Raw genomic sequence first — 19,973 nt, 5'->3', positions numbered from 1 at the left:
TGCTAATGCCGTGTGAGCCATCAGTGTACAGCTGAAACTCCCCTTTAGGGCTATGGTGAAAAGACTGATGTCTTGGAAGTCGAGAAGGATATCAGGAAACAATGCAAGGATGCCTGACTTATATTCTGTCAAGGTGCATGCCTGCTTAACTCTGGTTCATGCATTCAGGATTTTTCTACTCCTGTGTCTATTTTTCCCCCTTTGCAATCAGGCCACTATTTTGGGCTGCAGCCCTCTTGTCTTGCTTATCAGGGAAGGTGGGATCTCCCATACATTTCTGTTCAATTCTAAGGCTTAAATCTTAGCTCTATTTAACATTAGTTAATTCTGTAAAAATTGAGGGCCATAATCCAGCAAATGTTTTTAGAGCTGTCTGGAGGACTCACAGTTGCGGGAAGGACAGACTTTGAATAACAATGACCAAATACATCATCTTCTGAAGCAAGATCTTTAGAATGATTCTGATAAATACCAAGTAATTCATTAATAAAGCTAGATCATCTGATCCCTGCAGTATTTCTCCAGGAACATTTTTTTTTTTTTTTCTTCCCAGGAGGAAAAGAGATACAGTCTAGGGGGTATTGGTAGGCTCATTTTGATGCAAAGAGAACTCCGATCTCCTTACGACATATTAGGAAAATTAAAGAAAACAAAGCCAACCAACAAAGGCACCCACTCGGTCTGTGCTAAGCACTGAATTTAGGAACCCTTAAGGCAGTCCTGCAGCAGCTGTACACTGCTGCTGCTATGTCCCCTCTGTCACAGTCTGACAGGTTCTTTCAAGTCAATTCCACAGGTCTTTGCTGTTGTGCCAGTTCTACTGGAGAACTGTATGACTGCCCTCTGGGCCTGGGGAAGATTAGTTTGTAGTTAAGCAAGCTATGTCAGCCATCAGGGTTATTAAGTGGCTGAGATATGGGCTCATCACTACAGAGGTCAGGAGGCAGTTTGCTACCCTCTTTTCAATCTTGTGCTTTTTACTAGACAAACCCAGCCTTGGCCTCATTCTACTACCCTACATTCGTCTAATTTTTTGAAGCTAGTGGGGATCCTATTGCCGTAGGGAACAGGAGAGCCAGATACCATGAAATAATGGCAGAGATTAACCTGATGTACCACCTAGACTCACAGTGAGTACCAAGTGTTGCTGGAGAGAGCATACAAGTCTGTGCACTCAGAGCTGCAGTAGGATAAGGTGGATGGTGCCACTAACACCCTACTGCTTCTCTGATCAAGTGTTCAAGCAGCTGCCATGAACCCCCAGGTTTGAAGATGTTGAGAATCTAGCTTTTCTCATTGTTTTATGTCTTTTTCTAAAGTCTGAAAAGACCCACAATCCAAATCGATGGCATTAAAATTAGTCCAGAGGCCATAAATTGCTGGTTCCAACAATGTGAGAAAGGGTCAAACTGCTAGGTTCCTTGGGGTCTCCAGCTGTTAAATTGTCAAAGTATCAGAGCAAATCTTGAGGTGTGCTACAAGAGACTTTTATCAGAATGACGTTACGTAACTATGACCTAGGCAGTCTTTTGTAATGAGACAATCCTTGTTGGCTCATAATCTGCTAAGGTCTGTTTAATAATGTTATTTTTTTCAGGCTGGACCAGGCGTTGGCTAAAGTAAAGTACCTGGATAACTCTCAAGGAGGAACTAGACTTGCCCTCACAAAATACTTGATTTTCTCTTTTTTTGATTGACAATTTTAACAGGAAAATTTCGAATACCATATTTTACCCTCCCCAGGTGATCCTTTGAGGTGCTGAGCACTGCCTGTGGTTTGTGGAACGCTCCTCGATTTTGTTTGGAAGAAAAAACAGCAAAACTAAGAGTACTCAAGCCTCTGTTTCTGTAGTGACCAGCAATACTGGTTGTCTCTGTTACTAAAAGCCTTTCCATTTTTACCTCTATAGGGCTGGTTTGTAGGAAATCTTCAACTTTAAGGCTGAGTGGGGAGAGAACGGACTGTCAGTGGCACAGATCTCTTAGTGGCAGCTGGGTAAGAATACAAAAGTTTCAGAATTTGTTCAACACCTAGCAAACCCTTTTTGTTGTCACTTGCCACATTCCTGAATGCAGTCAACACCACTGAGCTTTATGAGTTTGTTTGAAAAATCCATCTGCTGGTTTTGGCCTCAAAGATGTTAGCTTTGCTGCCCTGCAAATCTGGCCATTGCTATCTCAAATTGAACATACTAAAATAGCAGACTGGTAGCAACTTGCCAAAAATCAGCAGTGCTAGAGACCAAGATCAGGCATTCTGGCTCCTGGTCCTGCATCCTAGTTGCTGGGAATGCCAACTTTAATTATATTTTACTGGCAACATATATCTATAACTTTTCAGTACTGAATCAGAATGTTGTGCTCCAGCCCAGCACCAGCAGTCACATATTCTCCAAAGCAGATGTGAATCCTGAGGAAAGGGTCATAGCTCATAAAAATACATAGGAAATCCCAACACTCATCACTTACCAACTTCTTGCACTGAATTGATTCTACTTCTAGAGTGTTGATTTGTGGCTGACTATTCCAGTCATATCCATTTCTCTGCATAGACTGCCTGCTTGAAACACATCTGGAGCACCATGGTCTGGAACTCTTTGGGGTTTTGAGGCAATGTCTGTATGGTTTACAATTCAGAAATCTTGTAAAAAGAGTTGGATAATTACTCCACATGTAAGGTAAATGGTATAAGTGTACCTCCTTTGTGTGAAAACAATGAATATCCACATAAGGTAAAAATTTGCAAGGTGTTTTCCATCCCAGTCTGTCCCATCCATTCTTAATCGATAGACACATTAAAATGGGCAAGAAGGTCTGCCTAGTGGCATCATATGGTTCATCTTACTACGCAGTAGTCCTAGAATGCTTTACTATGCCCAAATATTCCCAAATCTTCATGGAATTTGCAATCTTAATGTAATATAGGGCTGTAATGGCAGAAATGTCTCCTGTATCCGTACAACAGGATTTTTATAACTTTATTGGGTGTTCTGGAAAGCAGTTGAAATGTTAGGGTATGAAACTGTCCGGAGTCTTATTTAATTATAGAGCTCTAATGCAGTAATGCAACTGCCACTTGCTGTCCACACAAATGATGATCTGCTGATCTGTTTAGAGAGGCCTGCCACACATTTGTGGTCCTCCAGCAGAGCCTTCAGTCCCCTCAGTTACATCATTACATGCAAAAGAATATATCTGAGAAACCTGGAGGGGTGGAGGTGAGGGGCTAGGATGCACTGATTCAGGTCAGTGACTGACAGAGCAGTCTTTCTCTCTTACATTGGCAGAACCTGTTTGGGAAGCTCTGGACTGCTGTTCCCACCTCTTGCTTCCTTCACATGGTTTTGTGTTTCAGCTACACTGAATGTCAGAATAACTATTTCTAGAACCCCTATGCCAACTGGAGAAGAGAGGGAGGGAGAGGTCAGGAACAATAATTTTTTAAATGTTCTTTAAATCAATTGCTGTCTGTGCTTACCACGTACATTAAAACTTGAGTTAAAATCCATAGTGCCTTTCTCTGCCATTTTAAGTATTTGTCACTAGTAATTATCAATTCCTTTGCATGCAGCCCCTACAGCAGCAGTACGGTTTTCTCTGGAGCTGACATTAGCACTGTTTCACTGGGCTGGCAAAATGCAGTGAGCTAGTGCGTTCCCTGGGAGACTGGCTGTTTTCCATTTATTTCACTGCTCTGGAAACAGGCCTAGCTGTAATGGTCTAACATATCTTGAAACAGGAAAATTACTAATTCAAGTCAGTGAGCATATTTTCATTTTAAAAGAGTAACAAATTAAATAAACTCCCTGCATTTTGCATTTGAGACCACTGTTTCATCTGCTGTAATCTAATTCACCCATTCATTTCCTGCACATTCATTTTATCCCATTATTTGAGATTTCCCTTGCTTTTAATCCTGTGTTTTGAAGAGACATAGAGTTACAGCAGAGAATAGATGAGAGAGTAAATGGTAAATAAAAGAACAAATAAGCCATAATATAGCTTGATGTGCTCCTAATAAACTAGGTTATCACAGCTGAATCCTTAAAGTTAAATGTGAAACTTTTCTATAAAAATAGGTGAAGTGGGCCCATGTGTACAATCCACCAGGGACTTAACTATTGCTTTTTGGGGTTTTTGTGTTGGGTTTTGGCGTGTGTGTTTTGCTGGTTTTTTTGTTTTGTTTTGGGGGTTTTTTTGTGGGTTTTTTTTTTTGGTTGTTGGTTTTGGTTTGTGGGGTTTTTTGTCTTTTGTTTGTTGGGTTTTTTTTGTTTACAATAGCAACGGATTACAGATTTTTTTTTAAAAAAAAACAAACATCCCTGAAATGACCACCGGGTCCTAAAGACTTTTTGGGGTGCTTTTAACCAACCATACTCAAGCAACAAGATCTTCTTTAGCACTGAAACATTTACTTGTCTAGTTGGGGACAAACTGTTCTGCAATCAAAAGGCTTGGTGTTCCAGAAGAATCAATCAGCCCTCCTCTTTCTGGACGCTTTAGATGAACCATAACTAGGAATGTATCTGGTTCACCTACCACATCCTTCTCTTAACAGCCTCACCTGCCTTGGTTGGCTCCTGCGTGCTTTGCCATGGGTGATTGTGTTGTTTCGCTATTGTCTCCCTTGAGAGCTTCCTGTCCATGGGAACCACTGGGAAAAATTGTTAACTTCTCTGCATTTTCTAAGAACTTGTTTTTCATTATGTGGAACTCATAGGCCTGTGCAGGCTCCCTCTGAGCCTACTCTGGAGGAAGGCTAGATGAAATTTGAGCATCAGCATAGAGGAAATGGGAATAGCAGAGGCTGATGTGAAAAGTAGGATCTGATGAATACTCACTAAGGTTTTCTGCATGGTACTGCATCCCTCTGAGAGTGTAAGTAATTCCCTTGCACTTGTGCGTACTGAGGATGGCCAGAGAGGGAGTTAATGAAAAAAAGCCAATGTTCTGGATCTTCCCCACTCTCATTAATTGCAGTAACTGCTTAAAGAGAGGCATATGCATGTGGACATACATCATGTTTGACAGCTGGACACCACCGACTGATAGACTTCAGGCAAGAAATTTTCACTTGTCTAACACCGTAACTAGGTGCCTGTTTCAGTTTTGCAGTGCTCCTTCATCACCCACCCATATTATTTTTGCAATTTTAATGAAATAAGCTTTGTTTTTCCCATGGATTCCAAAGAGACCTTTGGAAAGATAAGGAAACCAATTTACAGAACATTCCAAATCTATACATTTCTTCTGTATTGATATTAAAATTACTGTGCACCCTTGTGTGTCCATCTGTCTCCATCCCGTCCCCCCCAAAAAATGTGTTTCTAAATAGTGTAAAAGTACCCCACAAACCCAACAGTTGAGTTTGGCAATCTGTTTTTACATGTTAAGAGGAGGAGCAGCCCTGTGAGAAGGAGCAAAGTCAGCATCTGCAATGATCTTGTGCTTATGGATTACTCTATGTGATGAACTTTTGTAGGGATAATTTCAGTGACAGCATGATGTTAGATCATGTCAATAACCCTGCTGTGAGTCAGCTCTGCTCGTTTATCACCATTCACATACCTTTTTTTTTTTTTTTTTTTCCCTTGCTGTTGTGTTGAATATTGGAAACACTTCAGGCCAAGACGTTACTGGATCATTTCTGTCTATTGGCCTGTGCTGGGGGCTGCACTGAAAGCACAGGATGAACGTTCTGTACAGACCATGCTGGCACAGAATTGCTGTGATCTGTCCTGGGTAGGGTTCAGCATGAGTGTGTCACCTTTCCCACCACACGGGGACAGGGAAGAGTGTTCATCTGTCTTTTTCATGCTTTGTTTTGTTGTGTAGTGTTTGGGGTGTTGGTTTGTTTGTTTTTTTTTTCTGAAGTCCCATGAGAAAGGGCAAAGGCTGAACAGACAAGGGCCCCTTTGCTGAAGGAGAGCTCCATCACAGACAAATGGTGGCACAGCAATGTCTTGCTGCTGTTTACTGCTTGTGCTGTATTTGTCTGTGGAGGTAGGGCCAAGCAGCTACAATAAACTGTCATCTTTTTTTTTTTTTCCAACATATTAAAAAATCCTCTCCAAAAAGCCCAACCCCACATTTTTGTTTTCCTATTCTCCACAAAACTCTTAAGTATTGTGTCTTTCACATTGGTTTCGGTTTCCTTTAACAGAACATTTCAATAGATTTGTATAAGCATAAGCACTCAGGACTCCCTTGTATTTACTTTACAATAAATATATTCAATTGTTGTTAGAGCCTAATTGTTACATTCTCTTTAACCTGCAGGCTATGTGAGATGACTGCAGGATACCAGCAGCTATGCAGTGTTAGGAAATTGGTCTGAAAATATAAATCGCTCCTTTCTAGTCATATCCTAGACACAGTCCAGGATATGTTTGCATTAACAGTTGCCATATTGCATTAAGATCTGTGGTGATTAGATTTGCAGTAATAGGAGCAGGGCAAATGTATTATACAGTTATACAATTAAACATATTGTCAAACTGAGTAAAAGGATGGGGTAATAGAGAAACAGGAGATAAGATGGGCTTTTCTTTGGAGGGAGCAAATGTGGAAAGGTCATGTTAGAGACCACAGGAAGTTTAAACAGACTTTAAGGCAGTTGATTAAGGAAACATCCAGACAGAACAGTGGAAATTGTGTGAGCAGAGATTTCTTTGATGTGTTATAGGAGAGGGAACCATTGACTCGTTTGTGAAGCACCAGTAGATAATTTGAGCTGGATTAGGGTGGGCAGAGAGATGCCACAGGATCTGGTGTTGGAGTAGGTAAGAGATAATGAGCTGCAGAAGGCAAGATAAATTTGAGAAAATTAGTTTAGCCTTAAGAAAGAACAATGATAAAAAAGTGACTCAGAGTAAAAGAGATTGAGTCCTGATTTAGCACAGTTTCAGTGAAGCTGTGTTTACCAAGAAAGACTGTTAAAAAACTGCTAAAACTTTTGGAGCCATTGTGACTGTGTATCCAATGACACGCAGTTGTCAGTATTGTTTCCCCTTTTCCTTGTTTTCAATTCTTTCTTTCCTTTCCCTCACAACTATGAAAAGCTCCTTGAAGTTAACGTAGTCTTTAGACTTTGGTTCATTTTTAGTGGACTACAGATAAGCCTCTTATGTCATGGCTGAATGCTGATTTCTGAGCTGTTCTGGTTCCAGGCAGCATCTATAATTGCATGTTATTATTTGAAAAATAATGATTTTAATTACTTTCTAGTAAGCTTGATACAAAAATAATCTATATTGTTTTTCTTCTTTTAATTGGAGAACTTTTCCACACTGTAATGTGCCTCAGTAGACCCACTCCATCATGTTCTCCATTTTATTTTCAAGTCACTTGAAGAGCTAATACTTAGTTCTTGGGCTATTTTCCTTGATCTCCAGCCAAGAGATTTGTTTTTAAATAATGCTTGTCTTATTTTTCAGAGCTGATGTGACTGATTCAGATTGGATTATTTCATTTGACCCAAACTGGGGCTGTGGTTCGAAGATCCAGCCAATCTGCGGGCAGCCCTTTTTTTCTTTAATAGCAGACTAATTGGCAGACCAATTAATCTGCTCATCTGTGAAGAGAAAATTTATAGCAATAAGTAGTTCTATTTCCAGAAGTCATTCTCTAAAGTAACATTACAGTGGCCTTGTTTACTTCATGCCCTGCAACATGATCCAGTGCTTCAACAGTAGCACAGGTCAATTAGTGGACAAATTAAGCAATTATTAGCCACTAACAAGGGTGACTGGCATCATTACCCTTCCTGTTTACCAGCAAACTGTTATTTTAATACAAAGATCAACAAATAAATTAGGGCATCTGTTGTATTGCCATGTCTGCCTTGAAGTAAATGATATTAAATGGGCTTTGGTTGCTGCCAAATTCTTAACCCTGGCCTAATGAGATACACTGATATGTCTCTTGCTGATTATAGAAGCTGTAAAATGTAGTTTGTATTGATTTATTAACAGGAGAACCAAGTTCTCTGCAATGGTATTTTTTTAATAGTCTGATATCTGTCTTTTTGCTTTAAACATTATTGATCCAGAGACTATTGGGTTCCTCTGAAAGACAAAGCTATTTGCTAATTGTATTGATTATTCAGATGTTTACAATAATTTTATGGTGACGTTAGTATACATAGATGTATGCTTTCATCTAATGCTTCTCTTGTGTTCCTTAGATCTGCCTTTACTTTCAGGTTAGACTTCTGTGAGTCCGTTATCTTTAACTCCCTCTTTGTATTTCTATCATGGGGTAAGACTTCTTCAGATTTAATTAACTGTCTCCTAAATAAGAAAATAATTAAATCTCTTTGGATTGGGTAAACCTGGCTGCGCTACCCCCTAATAGATGGTGATACTTCAGGAAATTCTGGGTCTCGTTTGCCACCAAGATGCTGGGTGTGCAAGGTCAGTCTCTTCCCTTTAGTCTGGTGTGTCTTGTGCCACAGTGAATCATTCAGAGCAGAGGCTCACCCGTTACACCTTTACATGCAGCCTTCCACATCACAGCACGTTATTAGTTAGGGAATAATAATTCCCTGTGTGGAGCTGAAAACTGTATCTTCTAGATGCCAAGATGCCTTTGCCAAGCTCTGTTGAGTGAAGCTGCATTAATAACAGGAGCAAAATGAGCAGAACCTTGACCAGCCCCTTCCCTGGCACAGCTACAGCCAGAGCAAAGCTTTGAGAGTTTGGGCTCTTGTGTTACCTCTGGAATGAAAAGCAGTCATGTTATCCTTGAGGTATTTGTGGTCCTCTCTGCTACGTGAAGAGCCGTCACAAGTACGTGTTTGGTGCGCTGCCAGATCTCATGTCAAAACTGTTCCACCAAAGCCTTTGGTGAAGTGATGATCATGTACACAATGCCATATTTACACAGCTTTATTGTGGCTGCCTTGAAAGCTCATACCCAACCTTGGATAAAGTATGTTCCAGACATACTGATTTTTGAATAGTTAACCCTTCCAAGTATTTTAGAAAACATTAACTGAAATGATGTTTTGAGTCTAGTTACAAGCTTGTTAAAACTAAAATCAGCCTGCTGTCTCAAGAAGCCAGGGAACTAAGCCTGGGATTGTATCCCTTTAAGTAGTTTTGAGCCCTCCAGGTGTGCATACTGTGGATTATGTTTTAGACACTGCCAGAAAACAGTTAGAGCAGCAGTTTAACATAGCTAAGCCTTTCATGTTTGCATACAGTTAGGAAACCTGGTTATTCAGGATCCAACTGTGTCCCTGTCATTTCTTTGTGTTCTTGCTGTTGTATAATGAACAAAAGACACACCACCAACCAAAAAGCAGATCGATGTTTGGTTTCCTTCACTGGGAGGAGGTAATTGCAGAAACATTTCCTGAGCAATATAATTATGTATATGCTAATTTGCTTCAGAAATTCAGGCTGTCTCTTCTCAAGTGGAGGACCTGGTTCCTGAAAGGGACTTTCTCTTCTTCAGATTTAGTCACTAATAGGTGAAAAAATTGCTGATGTTTAGAGTCAACTATACCTTGATCATTTTAGACGTTTCAGAAGACTCATTTTTCCCCATGTGCCTCAGCAAATTAGAAATCATTCCAACAGCAGCACAGGTTCAGATTTGTTAGTATTTGAAATACAAAATGGGCCTTGTGAAATAAGCTAAATCAAGGAGTTGTACCAAAATCTAACATTCTGTACTGTCTTCAGTGAATGTTTCAGCTAAGTGATAAACAAGTGTGTTTAACCTGGCCTGTACTCGGATTTTTGTTTGTTTGTTTTTACAGGTTTTGATTGGATCACAAAAAATCAAGTCTAAATTCAGCTTTTTTGAAGTCAGCTAGTTAGCCTATGCTATCTCTCCGATGCTGAATTGTTGCTTGTTATATCTATTCCCTAGGGCTTTGCCCTGTCCAGCGTTAAATGTTTCTGATGATGGGATTCCACTTTTCCCCTGGAGAGACAAATCCACAGTCTAATAGAGTTCGCCATTAGGGAAATTTTACTGATGATTGGCCTTAATTTTTCTCTGCTTTATTTTATCCTGTTACTAGAGCGTAGTCATTGATTTATTCTGGGGAAATTCAGTAAATGGTTCCTGCTTCACAGGATGGACCTTACAATAAATAGCAAATTGTCATGACCTATCTGTGGGTGTCCTAAGATTACACAGGAACTCAATTTATCTCGACATTCATTCCCTGGAAGCTAGTTCTGTCAGTATCAACTCAGTGGAGGAATAAGCAATGAATTTAACTGCCAGACTGCCTGACTCCTGCCCCAGCACCAGCCTTGGAGCAAGGAGATGTTTAGTCGCTCCCTAAGCACAAGGCCCAGAGGCGGGAGCTTCTGCAGGGTCTGGTGCTGTGACTGTGCCCAAAGGAAGGGCATTTAGGATTCAGTTCCCCTGTCATTTGCCTTGGTTCCACATTAAATGAGCTTCACTGATGAGGTGGAGCTACTCCTGGTTTCTATGGGTGCAAAGTGAGTGAAGAATCTGACCTTATAAATTCCAGTCTATCAATCCACCAATTTCCCTGTGCCTGGTACAGGGTTTCTGTAACTCTCCCATATTTAGTGAGATATTGTACATTTCTTTATACATGCAAATGATCTGAATTCTGTGTTCATCTGTTAAGGATATGTCTGGGCATATGCTCAAACAAATCTGAGGTGTCTCAGCTCAACAAATTGCCACTCATGAGCTGAGCTGCAGCGAGTGCCCATGTATGCGTGCTGGGTATGTAAGGTGCTAGGCTTAAACTAGTAGGTTTTACTTCATTTCACCACTTAGGAGGATAAATGTTATTGTGGCTCAGCTGATGAGCAGTAACTTCTCCCTCTGTGGAAACCTGACTGTGTCTGATAATGTTGACATATTGTACTGGTGTTATGAGGATGGACTAATGTATTTATCCTCAAAGTTCTTATTCCTGGAGTTCTTAGAAGGTGGCAGGTGCCATGTGATTGCAAGTGGTTTGTTCTGTTGAAAGCAGGAACAGTGCCAGGAACCAAGAATGATCATTCCAATCTTCTATGTGTGAAATTTCAGATAGATATTTGGAAATCAGTGATGTCATAAACTCCCCCCCTCTTCAAACTCTTCTTTCATTTTTCTCAGGTATAATTGATTTCCTTGTGAGCCAGCATCCTATTGCAAAAGTCCTGAGAGACCACCTGGTCTTCAAGATTGCACCCATGCTCAATCCTGATGGAGTATACCTAGGAAACTACAGGTATGGTGTGGAGCATGAATCTCTGTATTGTTATGTCTCCCTTATACACCCTGCACTGGTTTGTCACTGAATCTTATATGGCTTGTTTCAATTAATTCCTCTTAAACTGGAGGTTCTTACGTGGCCGTATGCTCCCTTGAAGTTCCCATCAAGGAAGGGGGCTCAATAGCAAATTTTCTTGCTTTGGGAGGTAAAGAGCAACTCTCCAAGACAGCAGAGTATCTGCTGTGCAAGCCTGCTCTAGGTGTGGGAGTTCAAGTCAGTTTAGAGTTAGACCTTAGCTGTGTTTTACAAATGCATTCATTATGCTACTCATCAGCCTCTGTGTAAATGTGCCAGTCAATCACATTCCCTTCAACTACCCAGATCATCCATTAAAGTCACAGATTTCAGTCTATTATTGTACCGTAATAGACAGGGATACATGGAATGGGATAATCATTCCACCCTATGCTAATTTTGCTTCATTTTGGTATTTGAATTACTACTTTACCACCTCCTCTGTTGAGAACATATTCAGATAATCTTTTGTTTTCCCTATAATTGTTTGCTCTTAATGCATTTATTTACAAAATAAATGTGCTGCTGGAGGTGATAATGAAAAGCAGTTGATTAGCTGATGATTTGTTTGTGGGGGCAATTATATGTACCACATAGTTGTCTGGAGAAGCCCCTGAGAAATGTGATGTACTGTATGAGGTTTTGCTTACAGCGCAAGACTAAATAACACAATACACTCTCTAGCCAGGCTACCCTGGGCTTTGATCTAATTAGGTATGTCATTGCTAAACAGAATAAGACTGGGTTATTGTGTGGATGAGGAGGAGGCCACGCAGGAGAAAGCTAAAAGTTGCAGAAAATGGTGCTGCTGGCTGTTCTTTGTTTTAATATGTGCTTCTTAGCCTTCCTGTGCTTTACTACTTACTAAACTGAAATAGCAGTGACTTGTGTGGGTGATTTGTAAACAGTGCTTATATACATGTTTTATAAGTGAAACTTCCCAGGACATGCGGTCTCCTTCTAGCTATACTGGTACTCCCTCAACTCTTGGCAAATGCAAACCCAAACCCAAAGAGTGATACTGCAGTAGTGGTGTCTGACAGCACTAGGAGTTTATCATAATGGTTATGTCACCTTGCAGGAATAAAGCCCTAAAATTGGCTCTAGAATCTGATACTACATTGCTTTACTCTGATACAGGTGCCCCGCACGTAGGCAACTCCAGTTGCAATTAAGTAGCTTTTGTGTTCTCCCATAAATTTGCTTGCCCTGTAGGTTTTTCTCCTGCACTATTATTTATACTTTTTCAGAGGCATGCGGCTTTACAGATAGGCATTTAGCTCATAAGTTGAAAAGTCTTTTGGGAACCCAGGTATTGTGAAAGGGCATGTGAATTTGTTTGGAATTGCTGAGCCTGATGGTATACTATTGTTTTAGCTTTTCATGATATGCAGAATTTTCAACCCTCCTGAGCTAAAGAGACTTTTAATGAGGTAGTTGGAAAAGCATTTGATTTTCTTGCAATTTTCACTTTATTTACAAATGGCCTAATGTAACTAATAACTTAAAAATGAGGGTAATAAGCAAAATGCTACCTATTATCTTGAGAAGAATATTAAAAAGCCTAGTAATGTGCCAGCATTGTAGTTAACTAGTGCTGAGTGAATAATTTACAGCAAACACTTTATTTCCTGCTAATACAAAATCCACAAGTACATCACAATTTATTTGCTTGAATTTACTGGATGAATTTTAAAAAAAATCTCTAAGGATCAGTTGCTAGTATTTGAAAATTTAACTCTCAGGCTTATCTGTGATTGGCTAGATAAGTCTGTTTCATCTCTTTTGGTTTTTGTTCAGATTAGCACGTAAACAGGAATTTCAGAAGTCTTCCACATAGCATCATATAACACAGATCTACTGGCTGGGGGCAATCCCCCTGCTTTTGCAAACAAGGCCTATGGTGCCATATGCAGCAAGAGCAGTTTTAGGCATTTGAACTTCTACTTCCTGTTATCTCCCTCTTTCTCCAAGCAGCAGCTGGTGACTATTTCTTTGGTTCATTGAAGGTTCACATTCAGAGCTATGCAAGCTAAGATAATGAAATGGGTAATTAAACCTCATGCTTGAGTTTGTAAATTGATCTCCTGCCAGTAAGAGAGATTTTTTTTTTTATTATTTTTTTTTTACCCCACCAGTACACAGCTTTGTACAATTGGCAAAGTACACTGTCGGATGCACTTCGCTGTTCTCTGAAATCCCAAGCGCAGTGGGGCACCATTAAAAGCCGGAGTATGTCAGCAGTTCTCATAGAAGGAATGGAATATACTAGTTCTCCTGTGATCGAAACAGGAACTAACCACTCATTTACCCAGGATGATATGGTAACGGTTGTCTGATGGAATTTTCTTCATTGCCATTTTTGAGGATGCAGGGTTTTCACTGAGGGTGTAGGTCCTGTGCTCTTCTGCAATATCCTTCTTCCTTTGTTCAGAGTCCTTGTGAACCTGAGGTTTAGAAGTTTAAGCCAAATCTGCAACAAAATTGCGAAGAATTGTCTGTTATCTATAAACTGTTGCTCATTCTCAAGAGAATGGATTGAATGGGTTGTGACTCTAAAGGGACTTTCTTGAGGTGAAATGTTCATAACCAGCAACAAGTGAGTTTAATATCACAGCTATAAAGCACAACGGTGCACAGCACAGACACATCTGTGAGGAAGGTTGCTTATATGTTGTGTGTACATTGAAGTGGCTCTAAAAGAAATGATGACAAAAAGGAAAGCCAATGCCTAGTGTATCAGGATGCATGGAAACAGGGTGATAAACTTTACCGATTTATTCAAGCATATGCAAGGGTTTGAGAAGTATTTGTGAACTCATTGGAATGGAAAGACAAAATGCCTTATGTGACTTGAAGGGGTGGTTAAGCATCCCCTCTAATTTAGACTGTTTAGAAGGTCTATACACAGTTTTTTAAAGTATTTTTTTAAAAAAATAAATGGACAAGAGTTGTGATTTTATTGTAAAGTTAAGAGCATAAATCTTTTAATAGAAAGCGTACCAGTGCAGTTCTCTCTTATTAGCTATTATTACTTATGTACATAAACCAAGAGTTGGTGAAATTACCTCTACTAGACTTAGTTTCTAGTGACGTTTCTGACTGACTGTTTAGAAATCAGAAAATTTAACTTATGCTTTCACCTGTTTCTTTCTGAAAAAAAGTAGAGAAATGAAAAATCATGGGCAAACCACACTTCAATAGATCAAGAGTTGCTGGTTTCAAGTGTCAGAAGGGCTAGGTGCAGACAACTGGAGCCCCCAGAGTGCAAATTCACCTGCAAGCCAAAGTACTGAATGGCTAATTTGGATTGCTTCTGCTTGTGGTGCTAGCATTGTTTGCTGGTTTGCCAGCATCATTACCCTTCTGTGAAGATGACTGCTTCACTGTGTTCTTTCTTCAGTGAAAAAACCCCTCCATAGTCCTTTTCTTGCCACATGAGTATACGCAGCTCTTTCTAACATACAGGATAATGAAGGGTAAATGCTGTTTACTGTGGTCAAGGAAGGCGGGCCTCATCCCTTTCTTGAAGTCTTTAAAGGCTGATATTACTGTTCTTCTAAGTGTAACTGGCTTTGCAGTTACACTGTATAGAAAATGTTATGCCACATGGGCTGGTTAGTTCAATTGCCCAGGAAGATGTCATGGGTTGACCTACCTAAAACAGTGAGTCTTCAGCATAATTTGCCCTCTATTCTGGCTGGTAACTTGTCCTCAGCTCTCACCTGAATTGAAAGACCCATTTTGCTGGAGATGGTGCATGACTTGATCTTTAGCTTTCTGAAAGAATGCGGCAAAAAATAAAAATATTTGTAAGTTTCTCCATAACATTAATCTCACCCTCTCTGATGGATTAAACTGTGAAACAGTTTTAAGAAATAAAGGAGAACTAGGGAAGAAAGATTTCTTGACTTTGCTCTCTGTTTGCAGTATAGAATTATCATCTTCTGAACCTATTGCCATCCCCAGGGAGGTGGGGTTAGCTAAGAAAAAAAACGTGTTCTTGATTTAAAAGTCATGCATCCCCAGGCTTGGCCTGAACTTTCCTTTATCGAGAACTTGTTCTTAAGCTGGCATTCTGCAGCTGAATGCTGAAATGTGTCCCTGCAGGCAATATGACTGTACCACACCATCTTAGATTAGTTCCAATTTGTCAGCCTCACCTTCTGGAGATGAAACCCTGTACTGGTACCAAAAGGGATGTGTTTCTTAGTCTGGGCACCTCTTCACTGAGGTATCCCAGACATGCCATGACAAGGCAGTTAAAATATCCTGACCGTTGTCTAAAGGCTTTGTTGCGTAACCCAGAAAGGTTTCCCATTCCTTTCTGTTTCTGTGTTGCGTTCAGTTGGTTGGCCCTGACAGTACCAGCCTTCAGTAAATTAAAGCCATGAATTAGCTGAAAAGTTCTGAATTGTCATCATTACAATACCCTTCTTGCTTGATTGTAGAGACTGCAAGAATTTGTGTGAGTGGGGAGACGAGGGCACACACTGATTCTAATCCTTTCTTGTTTCACTGTCAAGTACAATGTTTTCAAAGTCAGCACAGTCTTTACTGCTTGCTTGTGTGAGGGGTTAACAAAGCAATGTTTTGGATGGAAAGGAGGCCAGTCCTATCCAGACTGGAAAGCCAAATTCACCATAAACAGTGTCAGGGGTCATAATGAAAGCTGTGTTGGCATGAAATATTTTGGACTTTTGCCCCAGAAATCTAGTTTTTTGAAGACTGAAATGGTTTGTGGAAGCAAGTTGAATTTGGAAAATTGTTTCAAGTGAAAGAAGGGACCTGGGAAGGCTTGAGAAACATTTTATATTATTGATATCAGCAATTTATAAAAGACAATCTACTCTTGTTTTTGTTTGTTAATGGCATGATTTGTTTAAAAACAGGCTTTTTGAAAAAGATTCCTTTTGAAGAGTCTGAAATACAAACAGGAAATTTGGCTTTAGGCCAGGTGAAATATTTCAGATTTATCCTGAATAGAGCATTGAGGACTTCATTTCTGTGACACTAGAAATAGTTAAAAGTTCAACATTCGCATTCATGGGTAATTTATGGGGCTCTTTTGACAGTGAAGGTATTTGTGGACCTTATCCAAATTGTATTAGCTTTAAATCAGACCCATATGTTGTAACACTGAAGAGTGCTGATTTTGGTCTTCAGTGGTATCACTTTGGGTGATATACTTATAGCTGCATACATAGGTGTATGTGTACATTCATAGTGACTGGATATGTTTTGTAGGTTCTTACTATCACTTGTCCAGTTGTGAGACATGGCTACATGTGTGCACAATGTCACTTGCATAACATCTCTTGATTATTTTTCTGGTGGGGAAGGTTTGGGTTTTTCCACACTTAATACATGTGAAATTCATACATTGCCTTGAATTGAAAAACAGGGTATCCATCTCAGATGACAAGATGAAGCTCTCGATGGAGTTTATTTTTCCTAATTAGGCCTTTGTCATTGTGTATTCTATATAACAACGTATAAGTAAACAATCATGGACCTTTTGAATAAATTTATTGGATTTATTTATGTTGCTGGTCATAAAAAAAATCTATAATTACCAGGTACAGCCGCAATATAACTGGTATTTAATGACAATTACTTTTTTGTTACCATAGAAATGAGTCCAAAGTAGTTACCTATAATTTCTCATTCCCAAAACTCACACATGTTGTATTGCAGTATTACCATAGTAATTGCCTATTAGTCATCATAAAATAAGCAGTTACCCAGAAGATATCAGGATAGTGTGAAATTTCTCATCTCCTTCAAAACTTACAGCACATGCCGCTTCTCGTCTTCCTTTAGTGGGATTTTTGCCTGAATGACAAGAATGTCCGTTGTACATTAACCCGAGGGAAGAAGGGATGTGATTGAGAGAGAATTGTACTCTAAAAATACACCGAGTCAGGAAAAGTATGTTACATCCCCTGAAAATATAGTGCTATTTCTTATTATTGAAAAACAGGGATTTTTCAATCCCATGAAATGGAGGTTTGTTCCTTGCTGTGAATTTCCTATCCCCCCCCTGCCCTCCCCCTTGCAACTGGCCAAAGCAGAGGCTATACATCTTAGTCTGTGACAACAGACATACTGCGTCAGCCCAGTATCCGCTAATGCAGCAGTGGACAGGGCCACTCCTTGTAAGAGCAGAAGATGCTCATAATATGCTTTTGCCCATGTACTTTCCCAGCTTCCAGTGATTTTTCATTTCAGACATTTCCTGAACTCATGGGATTTCTGTCTGCTTGGTAATGCGCGGTGGATTTGTCTTCCTAGTACTTGTTCAGTTTGCCCTCAGATGGTAAGCGTTGGTGAGCTCATTCTCCTCTGGCCAGAGGCTGTTCAGCCCCTGCCCCAGTGCAGGAAGCACCACCACTTCAGCCTGCTGAAGAAGAGCTGCATGGACTTTGCAGTGCCCCCTTTTGCATCTTGTTTGTTGTCTTAATTTAGATTGAATGTTATTGAGGCCAGTGAGTGTCTGGCATGTGTCTGAGAGACGTGTGCCTAGATCACGTCTAGTATCAGCTGGCGGTATGTCATTCATGTGGAGGTAAATGAGGTTCCCCTTCATAGCCAGGACTACAGGAGGGGCAGGCCATAGGTGCCGAGTGCGTTACTGACCCCCAGCTAGACTGGTGGCAACTACCAATTTCAAAATTGGAAATTCAAGGCGGCTTTCCAATGCTTCAGTGTCTTTTGACAACCTGTTGGATTAAAAGCATAGCCATGGCCAGGACTAACCACCCGGGGGGTGGGGGGGGGCAGGAAAAACCAGAAAGAGACCTGCCACAGTGAGCGAGTGGCCGTTTCCTTGTAACGCCTTCTCCCATGCAGCTCGGGGAGAGGGTGAGGCACGACAGGAGCTTTCTCTTGTCCCAGCTCTTGCTTGGCATTGAGGACAGGTCAGGAGTTTTCTTTGCCATCTTCCTCCTGCATCTTGCATGTGTTTGCACGTGGTTTGGATCTCACAGCTCATGCAGTGTGCCAGGCTGGGGCCCTGGAAAGCAAAGTCCGGGGTGGAGCTGCAGCTGTGACACAGGTGCATCTGAGCAGCAGCAATGGCAAAGACCAGGAAGGCAAGCGAGCAGCAGAGGTTTACTCTGGCTCTTACATCCACCTGGCTCGTAGCATTGCCATTCCTTTCCTGCTTGGAAGTTTCCTTTCTGTTGTGGCTTTTATGGCCCAGAGAGTGCTGTGATTTTAAAACAGTTACAGTGGTATCTGTTTTGCTCACCGTTACCTAAAAAAATTTTCCTTGTAGAAAAGTTGTTATCCTTTATCTTAAAACAAATACCAGGTTTGCAAAAGGGTTCCTATCTACTGCCATTGAAAATGCTCTTTATATTGATGTGGTAACTGCTCATTTAAACCATATTACAGCTCCTGAGTATTTTTCAGTTGCTATTGATGTGACAAATTTTCTTGCACAGAGGACTGCACCAATCAATAGAGTCAGTATATGTACTTTAACAACAAAGCCACATGCCTTGGGGTTCCAGTTGAATCTGAACCTTTTAGTAGCATTAAATAAAGCTATATTTATTTTGCTTTTGGTGCAAGAAAAAAAATCCAAACCCAACCTAATTTAATAGAACTTGTTGGAAGGGTTTGAAGGCAGCATTATGGGGCCATTTTCACATGTGATGAATATGTAACTAGTGTCAGAGCTGCTATTTTGTTGTTGTAAGCGAACCCTTCTCTTTTAGTTAGATTGATCTGGGACTACAGAGTAGCCTTTTATTTTTAGATGAGCAGGGAGAGAAGTCATAATGAGAAATACTGAAATCATAGCTTCTTTATATCTGCCATTATTCCACTGAGAATGAGACATGATGTCCTTAAAGAGACAGGGCTATTTATTTTCCATTTAAATAGCACCATTTGTGATTATTACCTTTGAGTTGTTATGTAGAGAATAAGCACCCAACTCATGAATCCCAGCCAAGTGAAGCCAAGTTTTGTACCTAAGTGTCATGTATGTCTGTAAGTTGCTACAGAAGCCTCTTCTTGACCTTCACTGACTTTATTTTTTGCATGTTTCTGTCTTCTAGAATGCATTTGTAATTAACAGGGGTCTCAATGTCAGTTTGATTGAAATGTTTGTTTCCTTTCCTCCCCTCCTGAATAGCTGATCTCAGGTCTGAATAATCCTATGTGGGTTTCTTAGCTTTACCTTCAGTTAGGTAACTAAACGTATTGGGCTTTCTTTTTTTTTTTTTTTCTCTCCTCTTTAAGTCTGGCTTGTATCTCTGGTGGTTTGATTCTTGTTCATAGCAGCAAACAAAGGACCAAAGCCTCCAGTGGGCTTTTTGTTTGTTTGTTTATGTGTTTTATTTGGGGTTTTGTTTGTTTTTTATAATTCTGCAAATGACTTAGTAAACTTCAGATGATTTGCTGTAGATGTTTGTTTTGGTTTACCTACGTGCAATTTAGGAATAATTAGGTCTCATATACCTAAAATCAGATGTAGAGCAAGATTTATTAGTGTGTGTAAAAAAACAAACAAACAAACAAACAAAAAAACCCCCAAAAAACCCCAACCAAAACATCAAACAAAAACAACCACACCAAAAAAACCCCACCTTGTTGTGTCCCTTGGCTTTGAGGTACTGTGTAGGTACCAAGCAGAATTGTTTAGGAAAAAAATATCTTTACATATACCCACACAATCCAAGCACTG

The 19,973-nt window shown here is 40.1% G+C and overlaps 1 protein-coding gene across 1 annotated transcript in view; it reads left to right on the top strand.

Moving 5' to 3' along the window:
• The window catches only part of LOC121095490 (BEN domain-containing protein 5), a 964,914-nt gene that overhangs the window by 751,274 nt on the left and 193,667 nt on the right, over positions 1-19,973 (top strand). The window contains exon 8 of the mRNA XM_040610380.1: positions 11,101-11,215. Within this exon, the coding sequence (XP_040466314.1) occupies positions 11,101-11,215 (115 nt within the window). The remainder of the gene's footprint in view (positions 1-11,100; positions 11,216-19,973) is intronic.

This window comes from Falco naumanni, chromosome 11 (genome assembly GCF_017639655.2).
Source record: "Falco naumanni isolate bFalNau1 chromosome 11, bFalNau1.pat, whole genome shotgun sequence".
NCBI lineage: Eukaryota > Metazoa > Chordata > Aves > Falconiformes > Falconidae > Falco > Falco naumanni.
This window is presented reverse-complemented; position numbering and strand designations above follow the sequence as displayed.